The 26,050-nt window shown below is 35.0% G+C and overlaps 1 protein-coding gene across 2 annotated transcripts in view; it reads left to right on the top strand.

The window, feature by feature from the left end:
- Positions 1-3,018: 3,018 nt before the first annotated feature.
- Positions 3,019-26,050, top strand: part of LOC149804543 (uncharacterized) — a 90,453-nt gene continuing 67,421 nt past the window's right edge. The window contains exons 1-3 of one of the 2 annotated variants that reach the window (XM_089941359.1): positions 3,019-3,580; positions 12,491-12,644; positions 22,879-23,104. In XM_089941359.1, coding sequence (XP_089797485.1) covers positions 12,591-12,644; positions 22,879-23,104 — 280 coding nt within the window. In that variant the 5' untranslated portion in view covers positions 3,019-3,580; positions 12,491-12,590. Of the gene's footprint in view, positions 3,581-3,638; positions 4,013-12,490; positions 12,645-22,878; positions 23,105-26,050 lie in introns of those variants that run through there. The other variant, XM_089941364.1, reaches the window with a different exon arrangement.

Below are 26,050 nucleotides of genomic sequence, written 5' to 3'. Positions count from 1 at the left end.
GTATGAGGCTAGACTGTAAAGAAAGCAACGTGCAAATGAGCCACAAATTTCACTTCTGCATCAGCACCAATGGCTCAATATTCACTGCTCACTGTCGCCAAAATACATACAAACAACCGCATCATATTACTCATATTCATCTTTGATATTGTTCAAAGAACCTTTAATTCCCTTCATTTTGGTGTGTGATTGATGGGTGTAATATGGGTTATAGAGTATACAGCTTGGCTTTACTACATATGTGCATCTTTCAAAAAGCTGCTAGCTCCGCTTGGTCATTTTCACTTGCTGGACTTATTTAACGGGTCAGAAAGGACCGGGTGGAAAAGGACCGTTTAAAAGATTGATTAATAATAATAATAAGAAGAAGAAGAAGAAGAAAAAGAAGAAGAAGGCCTTTATAGAATATATATATATCTATTCACTTCTCAGTCAATGACATTTTTACATATATGGCTAAAACACTGAGCTGCAAAACCTGAAGAACTGGTCAGTGATGATGAACACCAAGACTAAAATAAAGCACTGATATCAAACAGCAGACCTTTACAGATTACACTGATTGTAGTATCGACATCAGGAAAGAATCGCGATTGCATTGTACTGTTCACACTTCCTTTACTTGTTTTCTATATCAGATTTATTTTTAAACTTTGATAATCACAGTTGAGACACGAATACAACTCTACAATCACGGCTCTTTCCCATGCCTCCAGTTTCAGCAGAGCTTGATGTGTCGTAAGATTTTAACATTTTCTGTAGCGATTACTGAGTCTCTCTTGACTGAACTACCCCAGGCGATTATCTGTAAGCTTCAGGTGTATGGTACTTGTGTCTCTTCTCTTCACTCGAACCATTTTATACATCATCATCTATACTTTTTTTTCCATTACATATATATTTTAGTGAACTTTCCTTAGTTTACGTTTTCTGATATTTCAATATCTTTAACATGAATACTTTATGTATCTTTCAAAATTACTGTGACTTTGTCTAAGGATGAAGATTTTGAAGCTACTGACTTTGGATTACGTACTTATATAATTAAATCATTGCCATTTTGTTTAAAGAAGAGAAAATGTTTGAATGTGCAATATTCATAGATCTTACATTATAGATTTTGGACCCACAATGGAGAGATGCTCGATTGCTTTTATGTAATTTTCTTACAAGTGTTCAATTACTCCATACATTTCTGTAACAGTTGTCGATACAATATTGCAGTAAATTGAAATCAAATGGCCCTAAATGTAATATTAAATCAAAATGTTTGAACTTTGCGTCACACGTACAGTTCCATAATTGAAATTTTCTTTAAGCATGTATTTACGATTTTTTATAGGATTGTTTTCTTTTCTTGAAAGTCCAATACAATCATCTGTTCTTATGAGACTTTCTGATAGCCACGTATTTGATCTCGAGTTGTAACACCGTGTTTCAAACGTATTTTCTACCCAGCTTTTTTACGTTTTGTGATCTACACTAGGACAAAAAAGGCTTGGAAATTATTAATTAACTTTGATAGCCACATCATGTGCAATTTTGTTGTGTTGCAATGTTGTTTTTTATATATAGAAAAGTGAATATCTATGTATGCATGTTTTTATAGTTCGATGATTATTTGTTGCTGTTATTGTAGAAATGTTTGCTATATTTTGATGTTAAATTTATCTGACATCCATTATATGCAATATTGTTGTAGTATTTTATAGTAGATTTCAGTATTCATGTATTAGCAATAATTCTTATTATTATTGACAAATTTATAAATCTGAAATGGCATTAGCGTTTGTTTGTCTTTCGTTGTTTATGCTAGTTAGACATGATATCTTTTCTTCATTTTGTCTTTCTATCCCGCCATAACAATTGTTTGTTGCTATTAAAAAAAAAAAAAAAAAATCTTAATTCTCTTCCAATATTGAATTGACTTCATTGCAACCACAACGCAATAATGGCGAAATACAAGGCACAGACTATAGCAAATGTCTATTTAAAGCTATTATAATCAAAACAAACTACGCATACACATATATTAACGATACTGAATGTATGTGAAACATGAAGAGTCAATAGTCTTCTGAACTGAAAATATTCATCCATCATTAAGGTGGCGCTATACAGTTTCGCATTTTGCATAGTTAGGATTTTAAAGAAAAAGAATGTCCCCGGCTTTCCTCACTGGTTATACTGGCTATTTAAAAAAAGACCTTGTATATCTTAGGTATAATGCAAAGAACCTTGAATTCCCTTTATTTTGGTGTATGATTGATGGGTGTACTATGGGTTATAGAGTATACAGCTTGGCCTTACTTCAAATGTGCATCTTTCAAAAAAGTGCTACCTCTACTTGGTCATTTTCACTTCCTGAACTTCAGAGGTAAATTGTATAAAAAAGAGCCGATAACTTTTTTTTACATTTTATATATTTGGTAATTCATTCATTGCACTTTCAGAAGCTGGTATTGTCATGTCTGGCAAAATTCATTTTCCCTATTTTAATAGCTGCTATGTATAGTGTACTTTAGACTAATTCAGACTGATTTTTTAACACAAGGGAACAGTAATTTTAGTTAGCAGTGTGCTTAAATCATGTAAAATTTCCAAAAGTACAGTATCCAAAAGAAATATCATCCACATTACATTAATGTCGCATAGAGGTATGCAAACATTCTCTCCACTGTGCATGTTTTAAATGCAAACTACTTCACCTTACATACGTCACTCTCTCAAAAGTACATATTATCTGGTGAGCGCCACCTAATGAATTCGTCATTACTTAATGAATGCATTACCATGACAACGTTGGCATGCACAAACCACATGTGGGTGACACTAACTCGTATTCAGTCTTTATATGTTATAACAACGATATTATTGATTTGCCTTATTTTCAATGCTTTGTTACACAATTATTTTTTGACTTCTTTTAACTTTCTCACACTCAGTAAAATGCGTTATATTTTCTTTGTTCATTTTATATAGAGCAAGTAGTAGCGTGTCGCAATTAATTTCATGATCACTCAGGTACTGTTGTGACATACTGCACAATGATTCTCTACTGCACATTATTTATAGACATTTCACAGTAAAACAAGGATTTTGATATTTACGTATTAGTTACTTTTAGTAGAGATGACAATAATAATTGGTAATTGATACATAAACTGGGCCTTTTGGGTCGGGCCTTTTCGGACCGGGCCTTTTAATCATTAGTCCGTTTTGGTCTTGGGCCTTTTTGGTACCGGTCCGTTTTGACCCTGATCCGGACATTATGCATAAAAAGAAGAAAGAAAAAAAAAAAAAAGAAGAAAAAAAACCGATAACTTCTTTTTTTAACAGATACATTTTACATATTTGATAATTCATTCATAGCATTTTCAGAAGCTGGTATTGTTTATTATTTTGTAAAATTAATTTTTCCTATTTTCATAACCGCTAAAGAGAGTGTACTTTAGACAAATCCAGACTGATTTTCCTTGCTTTTATCTGTGCTTGACAGTTCATGTTCCGATCGACAGTACGTAATGATAAGTGGTTGACATCGAAGCTGCGAATGCAAATTGTTTGAAGAACCAGAAAGGTCGGTCACCAAATTTTGTTTTCATTTTTTTCTTCTCATAATGTTGCTATTCAGGTTTCCGTGACAGTTAAGTATGTAAGACCCATCCCTGTCTTAAATACGTCATGACATGATGACACAGTCACAGACGATTGAGTCATTCAATGATTCAGCTGGATCGTCATGGATTTATCGTGTAGTATAGAATAAGAAAAGTAAAGTATTAGTTTACAGAAGGTGTGTATTGAATCTTGGAGTACATAGAAGCAGACTCAATGAAATTTTACTTTTACTTCAAGTATTTCTGATGTTCTTAAAATGGTGGTTTTTCATGACTTCATCCTATAGTCGGGGCCCCGAGTGGCCGAGTGGATCTAAAGCGCTCACCGTTCTGGATCACTGCCATCTCACCTCTGTCTGTTTGGGTTCGAGTCCAAGGCTCGGCTAGCATGGGTACGTGGGAAAGCCTGCCAGTAGCTTCTTGTGGGTCGGTGGTTCTTACCTGGGTTTTCCAGGGTTCTTCCTCCACCAGTTATACTGGCCGCCATGTTTAGCCTATCTTGTGCTGAAAAATGGCGTTAAACCATAGAACAACATCATCCTAGTCCTACATGTAAGACATTGCACATGTTGATTTGACGTTGCCCACAACATAAATATCAGCGTCAGGACTTACATGTAGGACTAGACTTCATCTGCGATTTGTTCCATGTCTTTATTTTAGCCCAACAATGTAAGCAGCCTCACTTGATATTTATGTTGCTTTGCCTCCAACTGTATGTAGAGCTGTATGGCTCACTAAACACTCCAAGACACCCCAAGACTCTTCAAGAACAACCCAATATTACATATAATTGCACCAAAGCTCTCAAAATCAAAGAAGCGAAAAAAAGCAAACACATTCATGTACATTGATATGGTACCTGGACGTTTCGGCCCAAGACATTTCGCCCCACTTCAATGGATATTTTGCCCCACATGGTACATGAGCGTTTCGCCCCATGCACATTTCGGCCCAGGACATTTCACCCCACATTAATGGAAATATTGGACATTTATAGAAATTCATCAGCATTACACCACGTTCTTCATTTTACTTTAAAATGATCAAAAATATAATTAAGTGTCCCTTGTGATCTGAATTCTTTGGCATTATTCTAAATAGTTAAAGAGATGGCCTGCTCCAGTTGGGAGAAGTACAATTAAATAAAGTATGCACCCTCACTCGAGTACAGCCTGTCTCAGTATAATGGTAATGCGAGAAACGACACACATCATCAATCATACAAAACAATATGATTTATTTGTCGTTTAAATATAATCCACCGTTTATTCGCCCAAATTCCAAATTAAATTTAAAATAAAAATCCCAATTTAAATTTAAAATAATAAAACAATGACAAATTATCATTGGATGGATTGTGCCCAGTAAGAAAATATAATAATAAAACATGGATAATTTGATTTAGTGGCTGTCCCTTCCTCTAGCCAAGGTCAACTTGAAATTATGAGGAGGGATTTCGAGTAAGGTGACAAAAACCGGACTAGGATGAACAACCCTATAGATTATACTAGGGAAATACATAAATACCCTGACAAAATTTTGGAAAATATACACATATAAAACAACTTTATTTTTTTTATAAGTAGGGGTGCATCTGTCTGGTGCCATAAAGAAAAAAAAATGTTCTGGCATTCACTATTGCTCCCAGCAAGTGTTAACAGGACTTAATTACAGCCAGGTAACTTCTTTGATCTTCATATTTAAATAATCTAATAAATGTGGTATCAAGGTAATTAAGCTGCAGCCAGGGTTTTGAGTAAGTCGTGTAAGCTTTTATGAAAAGGAAATTACAATTTAGCACAGATGTTATGGCGTTCACTAATAACAAAAACAATGACATATAAATAAACAACGTTTGATCTTAGTATATAAAAATCTGAGTTTTAGGATAAAAATTATGATTCTTCAAGTGCAATGTTCGACAGATCATTTGGTATAGAAGCTCGTGCACGTGTTTGCATGGAAATTTATCAGTGGCTCTATAACTTGCAGTCTTTCCTTTTCTTGGTACTAGTTGTTTTAATATCACATAAATCAATAGATCGAACAATGTCCAGGAATTTAACAGTAAGTTATTGGGGATCACAATTTTATAAACGAAATTAAAAATGAATTAAAAAGGTTTATTGAAAGATGAAACATGGATATTATTAGAGAATGGGATAAATTTAAATTAAAAATAAGAAGTATAGCTACTGAAACTTCAAATATCAGAATTAAAGAACTAAAAATGGAGAAAGAGGAAATTGAATGGCAGTTAAAGAAGGAAAACACAGCAGGTATGGAAAAAATACGTAAATGATGGACTAAACAAAATAATAGAAGAAAACATCAGGAGTAAAGAAATGAGAGCGGGAAAATTCACACATATATACAGAAAAGCGGAAGGGCTGTGTAAGCGAGAAGAGATTAGTAGGGGGGAAGAAAAAATTATGGAGACCTTTAAAATTAATGGGGAAAAAACTACTGATAAAAATGAAATACTCAAATACATTGAAGAATATTACACCCAAATATATACATCTCAAAAATATGAAGACTACAAAATTGATGACTATCTAAAAAATATTTAGTGTGAGAGGATATCATCAGCACATAAAGACTTATGTGATGATGCAAAAAGAAATAGTGGAAAGTATTCGAAGCCTCGCCAAAGGAAAATCCCCAGGTGGTGATGGACTCACCATGGACTTCTATGCGAAATTCTGTGGTGAGTTGTTGCTCATCTTAGAATGGTTGTATAATAACATTTTACTTAGAAATGATGTTATGACAGAGAGTATGAAGGAAGGGATAATAACACTACTGTATCAAGGGAAGGGGGATGTGGAAGATCTTAAAAGTTGGAGGCCCATCTCCCTCCTAAATATGGACTATAAAATACTAAGCAAAATTTTAGCGAATAGGATTAAAAAGGGAATGAGGAAAATAATAAATATAAATCAAACATGTGGTCCCAAAGGCAGAGACATACAAAATAATATATTAAGTATAAAAACAATTATTGAACATATAAATGATAGTGGACAAAAAGCTGCTATGGTACTTTTTGACCAAGAAAAAGCCTTTGATAGATTAGAACACAACTATATACACAAAGTCAAAGTAACGATGCCAATAAATGGCAGGAGATAAAAAGCCAATTAACCCGAGCTTGAAAAAAATGAGTAGAGTTCAACATTTAAAAGAGAAAAAGCTATTTTATGGGTGACCACAAGTCTTTAATCATCGTAGTTTTTATGTTTCGCAAAAGGAATAAACCTAACTCCATATATACGATCTTGATATTGACTGTTAGAATTACAAAGCCCCCTTTTAAGTTGTGTCTAATTTACGCTCGCTGATTGGGTAAATGAATATCATGGTTGATAAGTGATGATATGCCAATTTCCTACAAACGGTAAAAGTGGTTTTCATCAGTTTGTGTAACAGCGAAAATAAAAGTACTGCCGTATAGAAAATGATCACTGTAAACGATATATTAATTTTCTGATCAGTCTTATTACATAAATAAAGAAAAAAAGGGAAAATATTGTCTGATATAACAGCACGCTGAATGTAATTGAAATGGATGAGAGTGATGGGATTATGGGGCATGAAATTAAATCTTAACGGTAGGCCCCTAAAGTAAAATGAAGACAGTGGTGTAATGCTTGTGAATTTCTAGAAATGTCCGATATTTCCATTGATGTGGGGCGAAATGTCCTGGGCCGAAACGTCCATGGAGCAAAACGTCCATATACCATGTGGGGCGAAATGTCCATTGAAATGGGGCAAAATGTCCATTGAAGTGGGGTGAAATGTCCTGGGCCGAAACGTCCATGGGGTGAAACGTCCATTATAAATCCTATTGATACTGTCAATGATAGAATTGGTTGGTGGCTCCATTTCCGATAACCTACAGAAAATAACTCTTATACATCAAATCTCTTTAATTATATATTTTTTGAACAATTTCCTCATTAAATTGCGGTGCACTGTACTTCTCTCATTTGTTTTGTTATAAACTGTACAAATTTTCATTTCAAATTCTTACATTGCAAATTTTGACAAAAACATTCTGAATACATGACCATTGTTTGTAACAAACTCCGTGTGAGTGATTTCCCTGGATTTTACTTAGATGTTAAGGAAAATTGTTCTGTATTTCCCTTGATTTTACTTTGATGTCAAGAAAAATTGCAGTGTGTAGATTACTTGATGTATCAGATATAATTTATCTAAGCTGAGTTATTTCCTTAGGCAGCTCTTGACATCACTACTTTTCCTGTTACTTAAAAACAAATTGCTAAATATTCACAATGTTTGTTTGTTTTTGTTGTTGAAATTTAAAGTAGGTATTCTATTAGCCGTAAAGGGTTCTTGGAGAGTCTTGCTGTGTCTTGGGGTATTTAGTGAGACCCTTACTTCGGTGACTTGCTTTTTCTGCTTGGCGTGACACAGTTTTGAAATAAAATTTAGGCTGCAATACTTGAATAATCTAGTGTGTGAAATTATTTAAAGAGAGACCATATGAACTTGACATAGCGCATTACAAGATTATTATTAGTTCAAGAAAAATGTCACAGATTTGATGACTTTGTGAAGTATAAAAAGTTTTCACTTCCAGTGAATGAAAATACACCCCAGAATACCCGTGTGCAAATAATTGTCCAGTATACATGTGCAACAAGCCCTTCAGCGCTCAAAAGATTGAATGTCCCAATGCCCAAGGCCCTTCTCATACTCAAAGTGAGTTGTCCATCAGGATTATAATATAATTTGCCTAACACATATTGAATGCCTGTCTTTGAAATGCTGCATTTTCATTAGAAATACTTAATTGTTAAAATTTATTTCCAGGTGAGGCTTCATATGAAGTCTCTCACCCGTTTTGATAATCATCAGTTTACTTGTAGATTGAAAGCTGAAAACTTTGTGTGAATGGGGAACAATGTTATTTAATCAGTGTATTGATATATTTTCCCAATAAATACTGATATTGATACAAGAAGTGAAGATTCAATAGAAAACGATACTTACCCTATAACAGCTACTGTAATCTTCAGTAGTTGTGAATGATTATTAGGCATTTCACCTTTTCATTTTTGAAATTGAGAATTCATCTTAGCAGAAGCAGGCACATGCATTTATATCAGTAACAAAGAAAAACTATTGCCAACACCCACTCATCTTCTACAAATAAGCAAACACAAGGTGACTAACTCGTTTGGTTTGAAGTTTGTCCCCTTCCCTCTCTTCTGGCCATTTCCATGCTCATTACTTTATACTGTCAGTATGCTCAGCAACTGATAACATTCAGTGTAAAAAGTATTACGACTATATGGTCTTAAACTAAGTAATAGAAAAATTGAAAATCAAGTTTTGTAAAATTCAACAAATAATTTGTTTCCCTAGAATACAAAGTGAGAATAATATCAAGATTTTACAGTAATGTGAGTAAAATCCCAAAGCAGTCCTAATGAATAAAGTTCTAATAGAATTCCAGTGGTGTTCAAAATAAGATCCAGTGCTAAAAGTATTGATGTGCCTGTAGTGGCCTGTGATGTGATGTGTAAACCTTGTGACATGGTGATGTCATTGTTTGAATTCATTATAATTCCCAGTTAATGTCTCTGTCCAAGAATGTTACTGAGCATTTTGTAATTCCAGAAAATAATATTCTGAATAAATAATTCTAACCCAATTCAAATACTTAATACAACAATAAGACTGATTCTGCCTGAAATTATTAAATAAGAATGAATAATTTTTAGATAAAGAAGATGATAAAGGCACAGCATTTTCTGGAAATACCATTACATAATAGAATTTTCCATTCTAGAGCAATCTGTTACTAAAATTATAATATAAAATGTGGTAAACATTAGGTAGGCTAGGTATTTTTATGGGGGAATTCCAATAACCATGACCCAGACCCAAATAAATGTGTTTACTTCTATTGATAATGATCCTAATATTTAACACACACTTACAGAGGAATTGTTGGTTATGTAATATTTGTTTACCAAAATGAAAACGACATCAATGTCTCTAGTCAGGAACAACATGAACTTGATTCTGGACAAGCTCAAATCCAAAATACAATTAAATATAACACACAATGATGGAGAGAAAAAAACCTAAGAAACAATACAAATTAAATACATGTAACAAAATGCATTCCAGATTTCTTATCCATGTATGATTATAAATCTGGTTCTAAGGATGATGCTGATAACTACCGGCCAATCTCAATGCTACCAAACTTGTCAAAATTGATTGAAGTCCATGACTGATTCATGTCATATTTAACCAAACACTTGCTGTTACACCCTAATCAATCAGGCTTTAGACAGAAACATTCATGTGAGACTGTCATGATCTCCCTAACTGATAAATGGCTTCAAGCACTTGACCAAAGTTGAATAATAGAATCTGTATTTGTAGATTTCAGGAAAGTTTTTGACATAGTGGATCATGAAATCCATTTGAAGAAACGGAAAATTTACCAATTAGATGGTTTACTTCATACATGAGTGAGAGAACACAACATGTTTATATAAAGTTCTGTCTAAATCTGGAACAATTAGATATGGAGTACCACAAAGCGCAATTCTAGGTCCATTACTATTTATTCTATTTATTAATGACCTACCACTTTTACTAAGGGACTCAGTATCATCTACAGATCTCTATGCAGATGACACAACATTGTCAGACATCCAAAACACAAAACATGAACTTGATAATTTCTTTACAAACTGGACAACTGGTGCACATGCAATGGCATGGTGGTAAATACTGGTCCAACTAAAATTTTACTTATCACAACATGGAAAAAGGACAAATCTTGATAGTGATGATCTATGTCTGACATGGAAGGTTGAAAATTTGCAAATGGTCTGTCATGATAGACTACTTGGTGTTTTGGTAGATAATAACCTATCATGGACTGAACATATCAAACATATCAGTAAAAAAGTCAATTCAAGTTTATGGCTTCTCAGTAGGATAAGACATTCTGCCCCCTGAGAGGCACAGAAAACTATTTTATAACAGTTAACATACAACACTATTTAGACTACTGTATTACATTATGGGGCGATTCAGACGATAAAAACCATAGGAAAGCTGGCACATCTTCAGAAAAGATCATTTGGGCTAATATCAAGCCAGAAAGAAAGCAGGGAAAATTTAGCTGGTATTAGTTAAAAATATTACTAGTATAGGCTACCTGGCAATACTCCCCACCTGCGATCCATGTCTACCAAACAGTATAAAATTCCCAAGCCAAATAAGGAATTATTTTTAAAAAGTTTCCAATACTCTGGAACTTGCTTTGAAATAGTATTCCAGTTGAGATTAGAAATGCCCACTCTATTTCCTTCTTATAAACCCAGTTTATCCAGTGGCTTCAGAAACGCAGCTAAAATTAATAAATTCCTTTGTATGAGGGCCTCAAGGTAGATTAGTTTTTAGCTAATTGTGTTACCCTCTTTAAATAAAGAAAGTCATTATTATTAATATTATTATCATTATTATATTATTATTATTATTATTATTATTATTATTTAATTACTTTATTAATCCTTGAATAAACACTTTTATGTGAAGATTTGCTATTGTTTCACATATTGTCTACTTGTATTGAATATGAGGGCAACACTAAAAGTGTGTCAGACAGTTACATTTCATTCTGATTTGTTTATTCTAGTCCAGAGTAAGATAATAACCACCAATCAGAACTAAACGATCATGCTATTGGACTTAGTACCGCCTCATTTGTATCACACAATGTTTTTGTGTTGATTTGGCTAGGAGTATAGAGAATGTCACTCCAAAATTCTGAGGCAAATTGTAGATCATCAGAAACTCAAGCCTTTATAAAAGTCAGGAGGTGGTTTAAGTCAGGGTTACTTATGTTTTGTTCACTGTAAACTATGTACTTTCAGTACTGGTAAAGAACTGTCAGCTGTATAATCCTGTACAGAAGAAGCCATGATATCATTATAAAATCAACTGAGTTGGAATGGAGTGCTTTTTAGATGATTCAGCTCATTCAGATTACAAGGAATGCATAATTTTTTTTGAGATATAGTTTGGTCTTGCTGAGTATGTCGATTTCCATCCAGTGAGACAGTTGATTTCCTTCTAGTGAGACAGTTGATTTCCATCCAGTGGGTCGTTAATTTCCATCTTGTGAGATAGTTGATTTCCATCCAGTGAGACAGTTTATTTCCATCTAGTGAGACAGTTTATTTCCATCCAGTGAGACAGTTGATTTCCATCTAGTGAGACAAGTACATGTAGTTTGATGTGAACTTGTTAAAGGACATACCACCTGAAAGTGTCCTATGACCTTTCAAGGGAATGTAGTTTATGCAACAGATTTCAATCTTGTTTTTAGGATCTTGTTTGTGTTACTTTTATATGTTATTTTGTATATATGTTGACATTTTTCCATTTATATTATAGCTTGCTGTACTTTATGTTTACTTGTATTTTTGGAAGAGTTTATATTCCTTAATTTTGGTCCATTTTACTTATGTCTTTTTTAATTTTTACTAATAGGTGGCACTGGTTGGTTTGGTGTAGGAAGAAATTTGCGCCCCTCCACTTATTTCTGGGGCCCTCTTTCACTGAAAAAAAGTCATTTGATGGCCCTCCCAGTTGTGTGGGGTTTCTTGAGCAGTCGGTATGCCACTGTTGGCACTACATATACACTTTTGTGCTGAGGTGCCAAAAAATACTACACAGAGTGTGGTCAAACTTATGACAGCTTTTTAATATAAATCTCTTTTTATCGGTTTTTAGAAGCCAGATTTAATTAACATGTAAACTGAATGTATCTGATGCAAGTAATACCCTGTTTTTACTATTTTCAGTCTTTCAGGAAACATTTGAAGTTGACTTGAGCTAGAACCAGCCACAGACACATCTGTGATATGAGTGAAAGTTATACTTCTGTCTTTGCGAAGAAAGAGGATGAATTTATTAGAAAGTTTGAGGCTGAAGGGAGAAGTTCTTTTTCTCCTAATGGTAAGGCTATGTCCAAAATAAGGTATTAAAAAGGTGGTATGGCATGACACAATGCACAAAATAGGATGATTAGTATTAATACTTTTTAGGTCTATTGGACCTCACCTACACCAGAAGAGCTTATGGGATGGGCTGTTGTCCATCCATCCATTAGTGCAAGTTTATTTTCTCTGTTCATCATAATAGCAACCCCAGTCTGACACGGACAAGATAACAGTTTAATTGGAAATCTGATGAAACGGTTGACCAAGTGCAGAATTTTCATTGCAGCATCAATACATGTCATCTGATTGCAACACATTTTATATATTGTAAAAGCTAATAAAATTATCTATAATGTTTTCATTTTATATTTGACGCTATGTTAATGGAATTATTACTTTATAATCACCGAAAGTAACAGATTCATGGTTCATTGGAAGTAAGCGCTGATCATGCCACGGTTGCATGACATCTCTCTTCTTTGTTACAAAATGCGGGTTATTAAAACTTCATGAATATTCATGAAATTTTCAGTCCAATCAGAGGAGATGTAAACAATTCGGTCAGTGGTTGTAGCACGTTCCTATGATATTCCTACACAAAGAACTAATTCCTCAAACTTTATGCAGATTTGACCAAAAGTTTTGGCAGTTTAAATAAATGCATCATATATCATCAAAATCGGCATATTCCAAGCTTTATTTTGAAACCAAATTTAAATATCGGAAACGTTTATAAACCAACCACAATAAGCATTGAATTTGTAAAACATTTGAATCTCTCTGTGTCGACATTGACCACCATATTTTAATTTTCTAACAGCTGATAATGATGTAAACTTTTCCACATCTGATCTTCCAAAACTAAACTTATTATTAATTTCGTTCAAATTTGTGTGCCAGAAGAACATGCTAAGATGATTTTTTAATTTTTTTTTATCATTTTACGGTTAGACAGTATACATTCACAAAATAAATGTGCAAAGCCTTGATTTTTGTCCACTATAAATAGGCTCAAGTTGTCGATGCAGTAAATATCTGAACTGACAAACGGTCATCAGTTTTTAAATATGTTCAGCCTTATATTCGTTATGTTACTGCATTTGTTTAAATTTTGTAATGGGACATTGTCTTATGAAATAATGATAAAAAAATCACATCACAGTCATACAAATGCAAAGTTTCAGTATGACAATTGTTTTTTTATATTTTACTTTGACGAGCACAGCAAAGTAACTACACGCACACTTAAAGTAGATTCTTAAATTTCTAGTGCATTGATAAAATTTGATAGGATCAATATTGTTTTCAAAATACAAAACAAAAAAATGCAAAATGATTAATTATTTTGCTGGTATATGATATTGTAATGTTAGTTCTAAGTGAATGATGGCAGCATTTCCTGGTCCATTCTGCAAGGAGCTAAATATAACATCACAGGATTTAGAAGATGAAACCAACTTGAATCTTATTCATGAAGTTAGGTCTTGCAACATTGTTTCAATGACAATGATGAATAAACATTACATTTTTTTTTTGTTTTCGAAGTTGTGTTACATACATATGAACTATTGCTAATGTGATGTATTTGTATTAAGTTAAATGTCGTAAAAGTTGTGAAGTGTTTATATTCTTTTCATTTATAAATGAAAATATTTAAGTCAACAACAGATAATGAGAACAATGAATTCAGCAGGAAAAATTCAATCAGAATATCAAATATTGATTTCATTGCAAATATCAGTGATACTTCTCATCTCTGAGGATATCTCAAAGTGCCAATTCAGGAATTCTCTGAAACTTGCTTCTCCACAATGATCCTATCTGTGAAACAAAGCTCTTTATTTGAAAGAGTATTCATTTCACTTGGTTGCCTTGCTACCTTTGAGCACATGTATGAATGAGTAGGTTAATTTGAGGTAGTTTAATTACATTACATACACAGTAATATTTATTACTGTTCAATTGATCAATCGGAATGATTTCAACCGATTTATGATGGGGTTTGCTAGATCTTACGCATGTAGGATTTGCATGCCTTTTAACTTTTCTTTTCTAAAGGAGCTGCCATTTGGACTTTGGCTGTTTACAAAACAAGGAATCACTTTGATGTTATGAGTGATCAAACTATTTTTTCATTCCTAACATCTCTTTTAATCCTACAGTCAGTCAGTTGAATTCTTGAAGTAGCTATTCATCAGAATAGATTGGCTTTATCTTTTTGTTGAGAAATTTCTGGCGAACAAAAAGTATGATTTTTCGGTAAGTTATTGCTCTGACACACATCAAAGGCATGTTTTTGTTGCAGTTGGTTCCAGATATCTGACCTCCTCAGGAGCCATCTTGAAAATCTTCTAATTGCTATTTCTTTGAATGAGAAGTCATATTACGGTTTTCACTAGCAGACTTCTTCTAGCTGGTCCTAACTGCTCTGGTGGCCAGATGGTTGGAGCGTCCACCTCGGAAGTGGGAGGTCGTGGGATCGAACCCTCACCGAGTCATACCAAAGACTTACAAAAAATGTACTAACAGCTGCCTCGCTAGGCGCTCAGCATTAAGAGGTTAGTGTTAGGACTGGTTGGCCTGGTGTCAGGATAATGTGACTGGGTGGGACATCATGTGGCATGATGCCCCAGTGCTAGACATCACTATAAACTGCCACACTGCAGACATCGTAGTGATATGACTGAAAAGTTGTTAAAGCTACGTTAAAAAATCCTAACCACACACACACTCTAGCTGGTCCTGAATGAAAATGGTGTAGATCTGACCTTTAATATGGCTGCCGCAAAGGCCATTTTGAAAATCATATTATCACTAACTTTCCTAGGTGGCTGGTTGTATCAACATCCTTCTTTCACCAAAAGACTCTATGAGTCTAGTTGATCCTAAATTTAAATTGTGCAAATTTGATATCCGTTAAGGCCACCTTGGCAACCATCTTGAAAAATATTGTTATTGTTACTCCTCCAAAATGGAGAGTCATATCAGCATGGGGTTTTTACCAGAAGATTTCTAATAACATTTTGTTGGTTCTATATAGTGTTGATCTGACATACATTAGTGAGTGACCATATTGAAAATATTATCACTATTCTCAAATGGCAAGTTATGGTGTCTAGTTGGTCCTCAATGAAAATTATGTAAACTGACCACCAATATGGACATCCTGAAAGTATTGTTATGTCTACTCCTGGGGGCCCCGAGTGGCTGAGTGGTCTAAAGCGCTCACCATTCCAGATCACTGCCATCTCACCTCTGTCTGCGTGGGTTCGAGTCCAAGGCTTGGCTAGCGTGGTTACGTGGGAAAGCCTGCCAGTAGCTTCTCGTGGGTCGGTGGTTCTTCCCAGGGTTTTCCAGGGTTCTTCCTCCACCAGTTATACTGGCCGCCATGTATAGCCTATCTTGTGCTGAAAAATGGCGTTAAACCCTAGAACAACAACAACAACATCTACTCCTCCCAAATAGATGGCTTTATCAATAAGAGGTTTTCACCAATAGACTTCTTATGATACCTACTGTATTTACCATATATGTTGGGACCCCATATTTGTTGGGACACCATAAAATAATTTTTTTGTGCACTCTATGTTCTGAGACACATCATTTTCTGTGTCGGAAAATGCTCTTCAACTGAAATTTTTATTTTAACAAATATAAAACTGTGTACTTGAGATAAAACTCTTTCATCCACTGAAACATTATCTCATCAACCCAACCCTTTTCTGCTCACGTACGATCCATTCTTGCAGTGCATTAGTATGCTTTTTTAGCGTTCTCATGCATGGAAAACTATCATTGGAGGCAACACATCTCCTGAAGCAGAAACTACAAGGACTTTATCAGGTTTTTAAAAAATTTGTACCAGTCCTGCTAATTCTTACACTTTTAACCCCCATCTTATTGACAGTCCATCCAGGAATGAGATCAAAGTACACTGGAATTTCATCCATGTTAATGATCATATTTTCAGTGAAATCATCTTCTCTTCTGGCCTTCACAAATTCATCAAATGATTTTATTTTCTCAAATCTTCTGAGCAATGCTGGGTCATCGATGTCCGTGCATGAAATACTATATTGTGTTACTTTAAATTTTGTTCCATTGTTTCAATTTAATTTCAAGATTCCAGAGAATACCAGTGAAAAGGAACCAAAGTTAGCTTCCCTGAGTTGGTCGACTTTGTATATTAAAAAAAGAAAAAGAAAATGAGCACACTTAAAAGAATCAAAAGTTGGATTCCGAGGTTGGCTTGCATTGCAATAAAATAACCTTTGTATTAAGAACCTTTTAAAACAATCAGCTCAGAAGTATCCAAAGTTGCCTTCCGAGGTCTGCTCGCTTTGTAATAAAAATATCCTTTGTCTTTGATAACCTGTTGGTAAGTTCAAACAATGAGTTTACTGCTCGCCGCCAGTTGTGTTTATTCACCACCCAGGCTTGGCATCTGTAGTCATAACTAATGCAGATGGGCATTGAATTGATGTCTGTGGATAAATATTAAACACAGCAGTAACTTACTTTAATCCTTTTTGTAACCCATGCTAGCAAAAAGATTGTCATTTGCACTCAATGTATTTTTAAATAATGATTTTTATTTGCAAGATACTGTGATATAGTTGGCCTGGATATAATACAATCTTGGTTATTTTGCAACACTGTGTCATGCATAAATGGCAGATGCCTTCAGGCAATTGGTTATTTCCCTCTCATTTGTGATTTTGTTGGATTCTCTTTTCAGTCAGATAGCATATTCAAACCTTTGAGTACAACCAAACATGATTTGTTTCTCAATGTTCATGTCAGTGAACAGTTTGTCAGGTGTTTTCTGACATAAACAATGCATGCTATAGTATGAATCCTTATGCTAAATATACTGAGTTAATGGATATATTTTTTTCCTTTAATGCTCATGATGGAAAAAAGGGAAATAAATGATAACAATACAAGGTTTCTTTCATTTTATTATTAAATAAGTGTTTTTTTTATTGCAATGTGGTCTAGGGGTGGAGTACAAATTCAACACAAATTTATTTTGTTTCTTAAATTCTTGGGACAAACAAAAGTTTCATCATAAGTTCTGGGACAGAAAAAATTTCATTATTTTATCGTGTCCCACTATATATGGTAAATATGGTAATTAGTCCTAAATGGAAAAGGGACCCCTGCTCTTTTTTTTTTTGAATTTCTTTTTTCCTTTCACTACTTTAGTGTTAAGTATAGGTATAGCTTTGCAAGAGTGAGTAACAAGTATGGATAGTGCAAGACCTACATGAGCCATGCTTATGCGTTTGCCTACCAGCAGGAAAACTAATCTAAGTGTGCAGTAGACGTAAATCTCTGGTGAACTTCTGATGGTGTAGTCTATGCTAAGTGAAGAAATGCCTTTCTTTATATACTGGCATAGGTCTGGATGTCAGCGGGACGACATTCATTGTGTGGGACAGTGAATTTGTGGAGGAAATTCAATGTTTGTGTTGCATCAAACCACTTTTGGAGCAGCGAGACATCAAGGTCAGATCTCTTGATATGTATCAACATAATAGTATGTGTGTTGCTAAAAATAAACTGTTCACCAAGCTTGGCTGATATTCTTAGTGCGGATGAATGCACATAAAGGACAGTTGGCCTACAAGCTTCGCTTCCTTTGATTCAGCAGGGTTGTAGATTGCCGTTGTTTTGTCTATATGTCATCAGCTGGAGGGACAATACATTAGTCAGAAATTGCCATATTCATCTATGTTTGCATTGCTGAAACTACTGTATTTGTGTATGTAGTCTTTGTCATTTGTTGACTGTTAAGTTGATTATGGACACCAGTAACAGACAGCCACTTTGCTAGCATTACCAGTTGAGTGTAGAGAACAAGACCTGTCTGTTTGGCATCTATTTTCATGTAGGGAAATCATCTTCTCACTCATGTCAGCAAAGCCTGTTAGAAGTCTAAAGTGCAATTTAGGTAAAGTTGCCATTTATTCCCAGCCAGCCACTCAGCAAGGATGATGTCACAGAGATGTAACAAAAAAGCAGTGGCAACTTTTGTTGACAGTTAAAATGTGAAAAGATCTTTATAACCATTCAGTGACATATATCTGATAATTCAGCCCTTTATTAAAGTGTGCACACATAATTTTTCCAGATTTTATTCTTTTGTTTTAGACTAAACATTTAGATTGTTATACACAATTATTTTTCATTCATTGTCCTTGTCGTTGTTTGTTGAGTGCATCTGCAAGTAAATGTTCATGTGAATCATCACATTCATGTTTGCCTTTTCCATCAGAATTACTTGTCCTTATTGCTGGTGAATTCAGTCCCAAACAGAAATAGTTCAATCCTTACTTAGGGATAGCTGTCCAGAGTTATACCCCACTAGATTTAGGTGACACATACATCCGTATGTGGTTGTCTTGAAAATGTTGCCGTCATTACTTCCCCTGAAATTTTGGTGGTATTGATGTGGAATTTTCACCAAAAGACTTGTAATGTTGTCCAATTGGTCCTCAATGAAAATGGTGCCAATCTGATATCCACTACGTCGAACACAGCAGCTAATTTGAAAATCTTGTAACTAAAGAATATCAGAGATGGTTTGAACACTCAGCAGTTAAAAGGAAGAAATGGCCTTGTTTTGAATTCCTGGAAATTCTCTTTGGGTAGTACATTCAGTACCATTAAGGTGCTCTTATTTAAACCAGAAAACCGACGCAAATAGGTAACACATGGAGTCAAAAAAATTGTTTCCACCCACAGAACAAAATCTGTAATATTTGTATGATACTGGATATATGAAGCTGAACACTAATGATTATAAATGCTTACTGACTTTACAGTCCCAGTATGAAAGATACATGGCTTCCTCAAAAACTCATTCACCACAGGGTCCAAAAACATTAGTCACACAATAAGTGTAATGGTGTAGTTTGTTTATTTCACATCAGATACTGCATTATAAGCAGGTCTGTGAATTAGCAGTGTATTACTTATTGAGGGAGTGGTTTATACCACTCAGTATTTGGGACCCCTGGATCTCAGTTGGAACAAAACTTAAACCAAAACAAATCAACCAACATTTTGAAAATAGCTTTGATCTTATCTGAGGATGGAAGGAAGGTGAGAGTCTTTAAAAAGCTTAAAGCATTTTATTTCTGCATTTTAATTGTAATGGTTTTTCTTGTATGAGTTTTAAACCTATAACCAGAAATAAACATAAATGAAAACTAAACTAAGATTTCAGTGATCTTGACCTAGTTTGAGAATTGGATCAATGGGATCAGACCTCAAAAAGTGTTTGTACCATTTTAGGTACAAGGGGCTGTCATTTACCAAAGTTTCAGGTGTCTAGCTGTAACGGTGTAGGTGGAGTTGAAGACATTACATGCCCAGTCTCTTCAGTCTTCCTCAGGCTGTTTTATTTAGCATAGCCCCATAGTTCTTAACTCATTTTTAGCAGGGTTTACCCTACTTTAAAAAAAAAACCTCAATACCACGATTTTTAGCACTTTATTTGTCAGATCAGATCAGAAGCTGATTAATTTGTTCAAGAGCAAGTACCAGTAGTGTTTTGTTCATTACCAATAGTTTTAGTCAAATTAATATAGTGTTTTGTCTGTTACCAGTACATGTAGTTGTAAGAAAAGTCATACAGCATATTTTACTTCTTACTGGTTGTTCCAACAAATTTAATATTGTCTGTTTTTTTTATTCATGGTAGTTTTAATACAAGTAATATAGTGTATTTTGTTCATCAAACATTTTAGACAATAAAAATGAAATCATTAAAAAATATTAGCTCAAAGTATTAGCAGTACCTATAGACATAAGAATCAAACATATTTTTAAACAAAGGATCCCATATTCTTTGTCTAGGAATGAACATGTTTCACACATAACATATAAAATGCAACAAATTTAAGATTCTAAATATCACTATATACATTGTGCATGTGTGTGTGTGCATGTACACACACACACTCACACACACACTATTTAAGGCCCCTTAAGAACAGGATCCACCCTTTGCTGTCATCAGATGGATTGATGCTGATCATAGACAAGGAACAGTTGCAAAATTGCTGGGCTGAGCACTTCATTAGGCTGCTAAACATTCCATCCTCTGTCAAACCCACAGATCTCAAACAGATCCCTAAACAATTAGACTGGGAGAAACTCGATCTCCTTCCTTCAGCGGACAAAATCAAGAAGGCCACCTACCAGATGAACAGAGTTCTTGAAAGAATGGAATCATAGTGGAAGTTTACAAAGCAGCAGGATCTGAAATTTTCAGAGATATACTCCATAGCATCTGGGAACAAGAAACAATGCCAGACAACTTCCTTGCTCCCTTGATAATTTCCCTTTTTAAAACAAAGGTAGCAAAGCTTACTGCAACAGCTACAGGAGCATCTCCATCCACTCTAACTCTAACAAGATCTTTGCCTGAGTTATCCTGAGCCAACTGAATGCTGTGTCAGAAGCTAACCTACCTGAGACTCAATACAGTTTCTGATTTGGATGCAGTACAGTAGTCATGATTGTCACTGTTAGGCAGGTCTAGGAGAAATGCATTGTGCAAAACTTTGACCTATTCTCTGTCTTCATTGACCTCACCAAGACGTTATATACAGTCAACAGGGAGGCCCACTGGTCTGCACTAGCAAGGTATGGATGTCAGTACAAATTCATCCAGATCATCCATTTCTTCTTTGATGACATGAAAGGACAGGTCCTTTCTAATGGTGACTTGTCTGAACCCTTGAACGAGTTTACACAGTGTTGTTCTTCTTTACCTGCTTCCTCAACCATGTTGTCCAGGATCTGCAGGGTGAAATGTGTATCAAATACTGGCTTGGAGGTTCACTCTTCAACCTGAGATGACTCATTGCAGAAACCAAGATGCTGGAAGTTCTAATCCATTAAGCCCTGATGACTGTGCCCTAATGACTCACAAGACAAGTGACCTGCAGATAATGCTCAGCAAGTTTTCTGAAGCCTCCAAGTTATTTAGCCTCACAATTAGTCTTGTCAAAACTGAAGTTCTTTTTCAGCCAGCCAAACACTAGTGCGCCATAGCTAGTCATCACGATTGACATCACGCAAATGAAAATTGTGAACAGCTTCAAATACCTAGGCAGTGTCATCACAGCTGATGGTTTGCTTGATAAGGAGATCACCAGAAAAATCAGTTAAGCAAGTTAGTCACTCAGAAGGCATTGCAACAGATTACTCGATCATCATAATGTTACTTTAGCCACAAAGTTGAAGGTGTATAATGCACTGGTCCTCACCTTACTGCTAAATGGCTGCAAGACCTGGACTGTAAAATGCAGACACATCAAGCAGCTAGAGAAATTTCATATACAGGCTATCAGCTCTGTCCTTGGGATCCAATGCAGTGATACTGATCAAGGCCCAACTTCACTGGTCAGGCCATGTCATCAGAATTGATGGCATCTGCTGCCAAAACATCGTCTTTGGGGAATTGGCAAATGGCCAAAGAAACCAAGCATAACAAAGGCACCCTGAAAGACAACCTAAAGTGGTGTAGCCTGAAACCATTGGCACTACTGTAGAATAAACAGGACAAGACCAAACTCGCTTGCATGCCCTTCCATGCAAAGCATCAGTTGATCTTGAAAATTAATGCCGGCACCAGATGGAGTAGGCTTGGGTGCATCATCACTGGTCAACATCTGTCCCAGTAACTTCAGTGGACTTCCAGTGATTGTGCAAGTCAAGACCAGGACTGAAGATCCATTGCTGTGCCCACAGATTATTGCACAGAATCCATCCTCTTCAGATTTAAAGGACTACCATTACTAACACACACACTCTACTTTAAGTTTCTTTACTTGGACAGTAAATGTTGGGTGATTTGATTTAATGTTTTGATGTTCTTGTCTTTTATGAACCACATGCATGATATTATGATCCCTTATATTAACGTCCCTTGGTGTACTCTTGGCCCTTTTATAAGGGTGTAATCATCATGAATATTCATGTCTAACTTTATTTTGTAATTGCTGCTCAAGTTAATTTGCATTATTTTCATTAGAGGCTTTTGTATTTTAATGTGATCTCATTTTGTTAAATAAAAATGTTAGTGTTTTAATTAACTTTCAGGCTACAACCTTGTTAGAACATCTCAGTTTAATGCTCTCATATTTATAACACTTTTATGAACAGTGTTATAACAATTATATTAGTACACCATGTGATAGCATTACAAAAAAATAAATTTACATTAATTCCAGGCATTTCTTGCAACTTGTTTAAGTGTGATAACCAACAGTGGAGAACCTGATTATAGCCTCTGCCATCATGATTTCGCTGAAGGATGTCCAGTCCATGATAGTTGGTCTTGGAATTGTGCACAAAAATTGAGGAACTGTACTGGCCCAGATCGTCGTTATCATTGTATTCGGAATACAAAGGATAAGATCATGCATGTTTGTGTGCCTGTTATAAAATGCATGAAAGGTAAGTGTTTTCTTTTTTTAGCATATAGTTTTCAACTAATGATATAAACTACCAACAAGAAGATAAAATAGTTTGGCTTACACCAGTAAATAGAGGTATAACTGTCTGCATACATCTGCATAGCTTTTTATAGCAGGATTCCATGTTTCTAGCATTTTCAGTCTCTGCAGAGATTTCTTCAGTCTGCACTTAGCACCGTTTAGGACAATGAAATTAAAAAGACTGCACATTAAAATTGGCAGTACATTGAAAATGTGCACAAAAGATAATCATGTATTGACTTGTCATATATCATTTGCAAGCTTGTGTGCCATCTCATGGCAGTTGAGCAACCCCTCCATGTCATCAAGACTTGATTTTATCACTGGGTTATATTTGTGATGAATTTTTCTTTCCTGGAGGGCTGGTTTTGAGAGGGAGGAGAGTCATTTTCCTAATACACATGTATAGTTAATTGGGGAATGGATGCAGTGAAGAAACAAGCAAAACTAAATTGTGGCAGAATTATATCAAATATGTTTATTCAGAAAACTCTGCTTTTAATATCAGTAATACAAGACATTGCTGTTGCTATTGCATAGCTAGTATTTTTCGGTGCAGAAAATACCTAGATTGTATGATGAAAATTTGTTCTCTCACTAGGATGAACCTGAAAATTCTAGAACATGAGGCCATCCCTGGTTCAACCTGCAATTACCTTGTTCATGTCCTTCATTCTGTTTTGGGCCACAGCCATTACAGGCTGCCAAAATTCTGTGTCACAGAGAAATTGCCTTTGCCTCATGTTTTACATTGCAGTTTGAGTTTACTCTTTATGTGCATAATTTTTATTGTGCAGTATTACCCCTGATAAAACATTTTTTTCTTCTGTTCAAAACTGATCTCTCTTTAGATCTATTAGCATTTTTTTTCTGGTTATAACCTGTCCCTCGATAACTTGCTCACATCTGGGTCCAAAACCAGACCGCTTTACCGAGTTAGAGTTACAGAGGGACCTCTAAAAAAATCTGCTAGACATCCAGAGAACTGTGGGGTTTGGGGGTGGGGTGGAGGAACTGGGCTGTTTAATGACTGAATCCTTGTTTTATAATTGCATCGAGAATAATTGTCAATAAAGCTCATTCTTTGATGAAGTTGGTCTTGATTCTGTATAAATTACATTTATTTTCAAAGTGTCCAACATCTGAAAGAGCAAAAAAATGATTCCAACTAGTTTCAACAACCAATGCTGTAAGTGAAAACATTCATGTATTATGTCATGGCTTTTGTTTTGTTGATTAGTCTGGTTCCTAGAGTGGTATGTGTAGTACTTTGTGAAACAAGGAGTCAATGAAGCAGGGAACCATACTAACTGAAGATACACTACCAAACAATTTTCCTTTTTGTACAAAAGAAAACTGCAACATTTCGTGAGACGATCGTCTACATTGAAACTCCATTTTTGAATTGTTCAATTAGTAAAATATTGATGCCGTGATTTCATTGCAAGGAACAGTGAAACTTTTTATCATCCTTGAGAATATCTCAATGTGCGACTTCAGGAATTCTCTGAAACTCGTTTTCCCCACAATGGTCCATATCGGTGAAACAAAGCTCTTTATATTATGAAGTACTCATTTTGCTTGGTTGCCTTGTTATCTTTAATCTCAGTTATGTTTGAGCAGGTTAATTTAAGGTAGTTTAGTTAGATTACTTACACTGTAACATTTAAAACAGTGTTTGATTGATCAACTGAAATGTGTTACTCAACATACAACCAGGACCGCTGGTTCTTAAGCATGTAGGATTTGTATGCCTTTTAAATTTTTTGTTTATTCCACCTCCTTTATTTGAATCCAAAGACATAATTAACGTGATAATAGAAAAGGAGGCCTGCTTTCTATTTAGGGCAACAATACTAGAAATGCTTCCGCTAGTCCAATATCAAAACAATGTTTGCACTTAATTAAGTTCTCAGAGAAACGCTCACATAGCTGTTACGGTAAATTGACACATTTTACATTTAGTTACAAGAGCACACATGGCATTTATGATGATTACTCTTAAAAAGAACTAAAAGATAGAACTAGAACACAAATGTCAATCGATACATTTTTTTTATTTAATTGGTATTTATTTATTAAAGTACTGCCTGCACTAGCCGTAAGTGACATTTTCACTGATTGAAATTTCCTTACTGTGTACTAAGAATGTCATTTAAAAAGAAAATGTAAAAAAATTTATGACTTCTTTTTAAAGTTGATATTGCATAATGGTTGATTAAAATTTCTAGATTCTACCATTTTTCACAATAAAACAAGCGATATATCAAAATTTCCATTATTACTTCTGATCACGATTTTCTTCAAGTACACACTGCTCCGATTGCCTAATGGTTAGAGCATGTGCCTCGGATGTGGGAGGTTATGGGTTCGATCCTTGGCCGAATCATACCGAAGACTTATAAAAATGGTACTAACAGCTGCCTCGCTTGGCACTTAGCATTAAGAGGTTAGTGTTAGGACTGGTCGGCCTGGTGTCAGGATAATGTGACTGGGTGGGACATCATGCTACGTCTGGGGCCTGATGCCCCAGTGCTAGACATCACTATAAACTGCCACACTGCAGACATTGTAGTGATATGACTGAAAATTGTTAAAGCTACTTTAAAAATCCAGATCACACACACACACACACACTCTTCAAGTACACAAACAGGGATCAATTTTGGGGTATTTTCTGGTTTTAAAAGTGGGAGACATGCCTGACCCTGCATTATAAGTGGGTTCATGAGTTATCAGGGTGCGAGTTATCAAGGGAGTGGTGTAAATATTTGGTATACCCTTACATTTTGGTTATTACCTTTTGCATAATGACCATATTTTCCAGCCATGTCAATATGAAGTCGAATTTGCTAATTTTTTTAATTTTTATCATTCCTAAATAGACAAGTTGATGTGGAGTACA

This window comes from Sinohyriopsis cumingii, chromosome 2, assembly GCF_028554795.1.
Source record: "Sinohyriopsis cumingii isolate HCF-2022 chromosome 2, ASM2855479v2, whole genome shotgun sequence".
NCBI classification, from domain to species: Eukaryota; Metazoa; Mollusca; class Bivalvia; order Unionida; family Unionidae; genus Sinohyriopsis; species Sinohyriopsis cumingii.
Note: the sequence above shows the minus strand (reverse complement) of the source record. Positions and strands in the feature narration are given on the sequence as shown.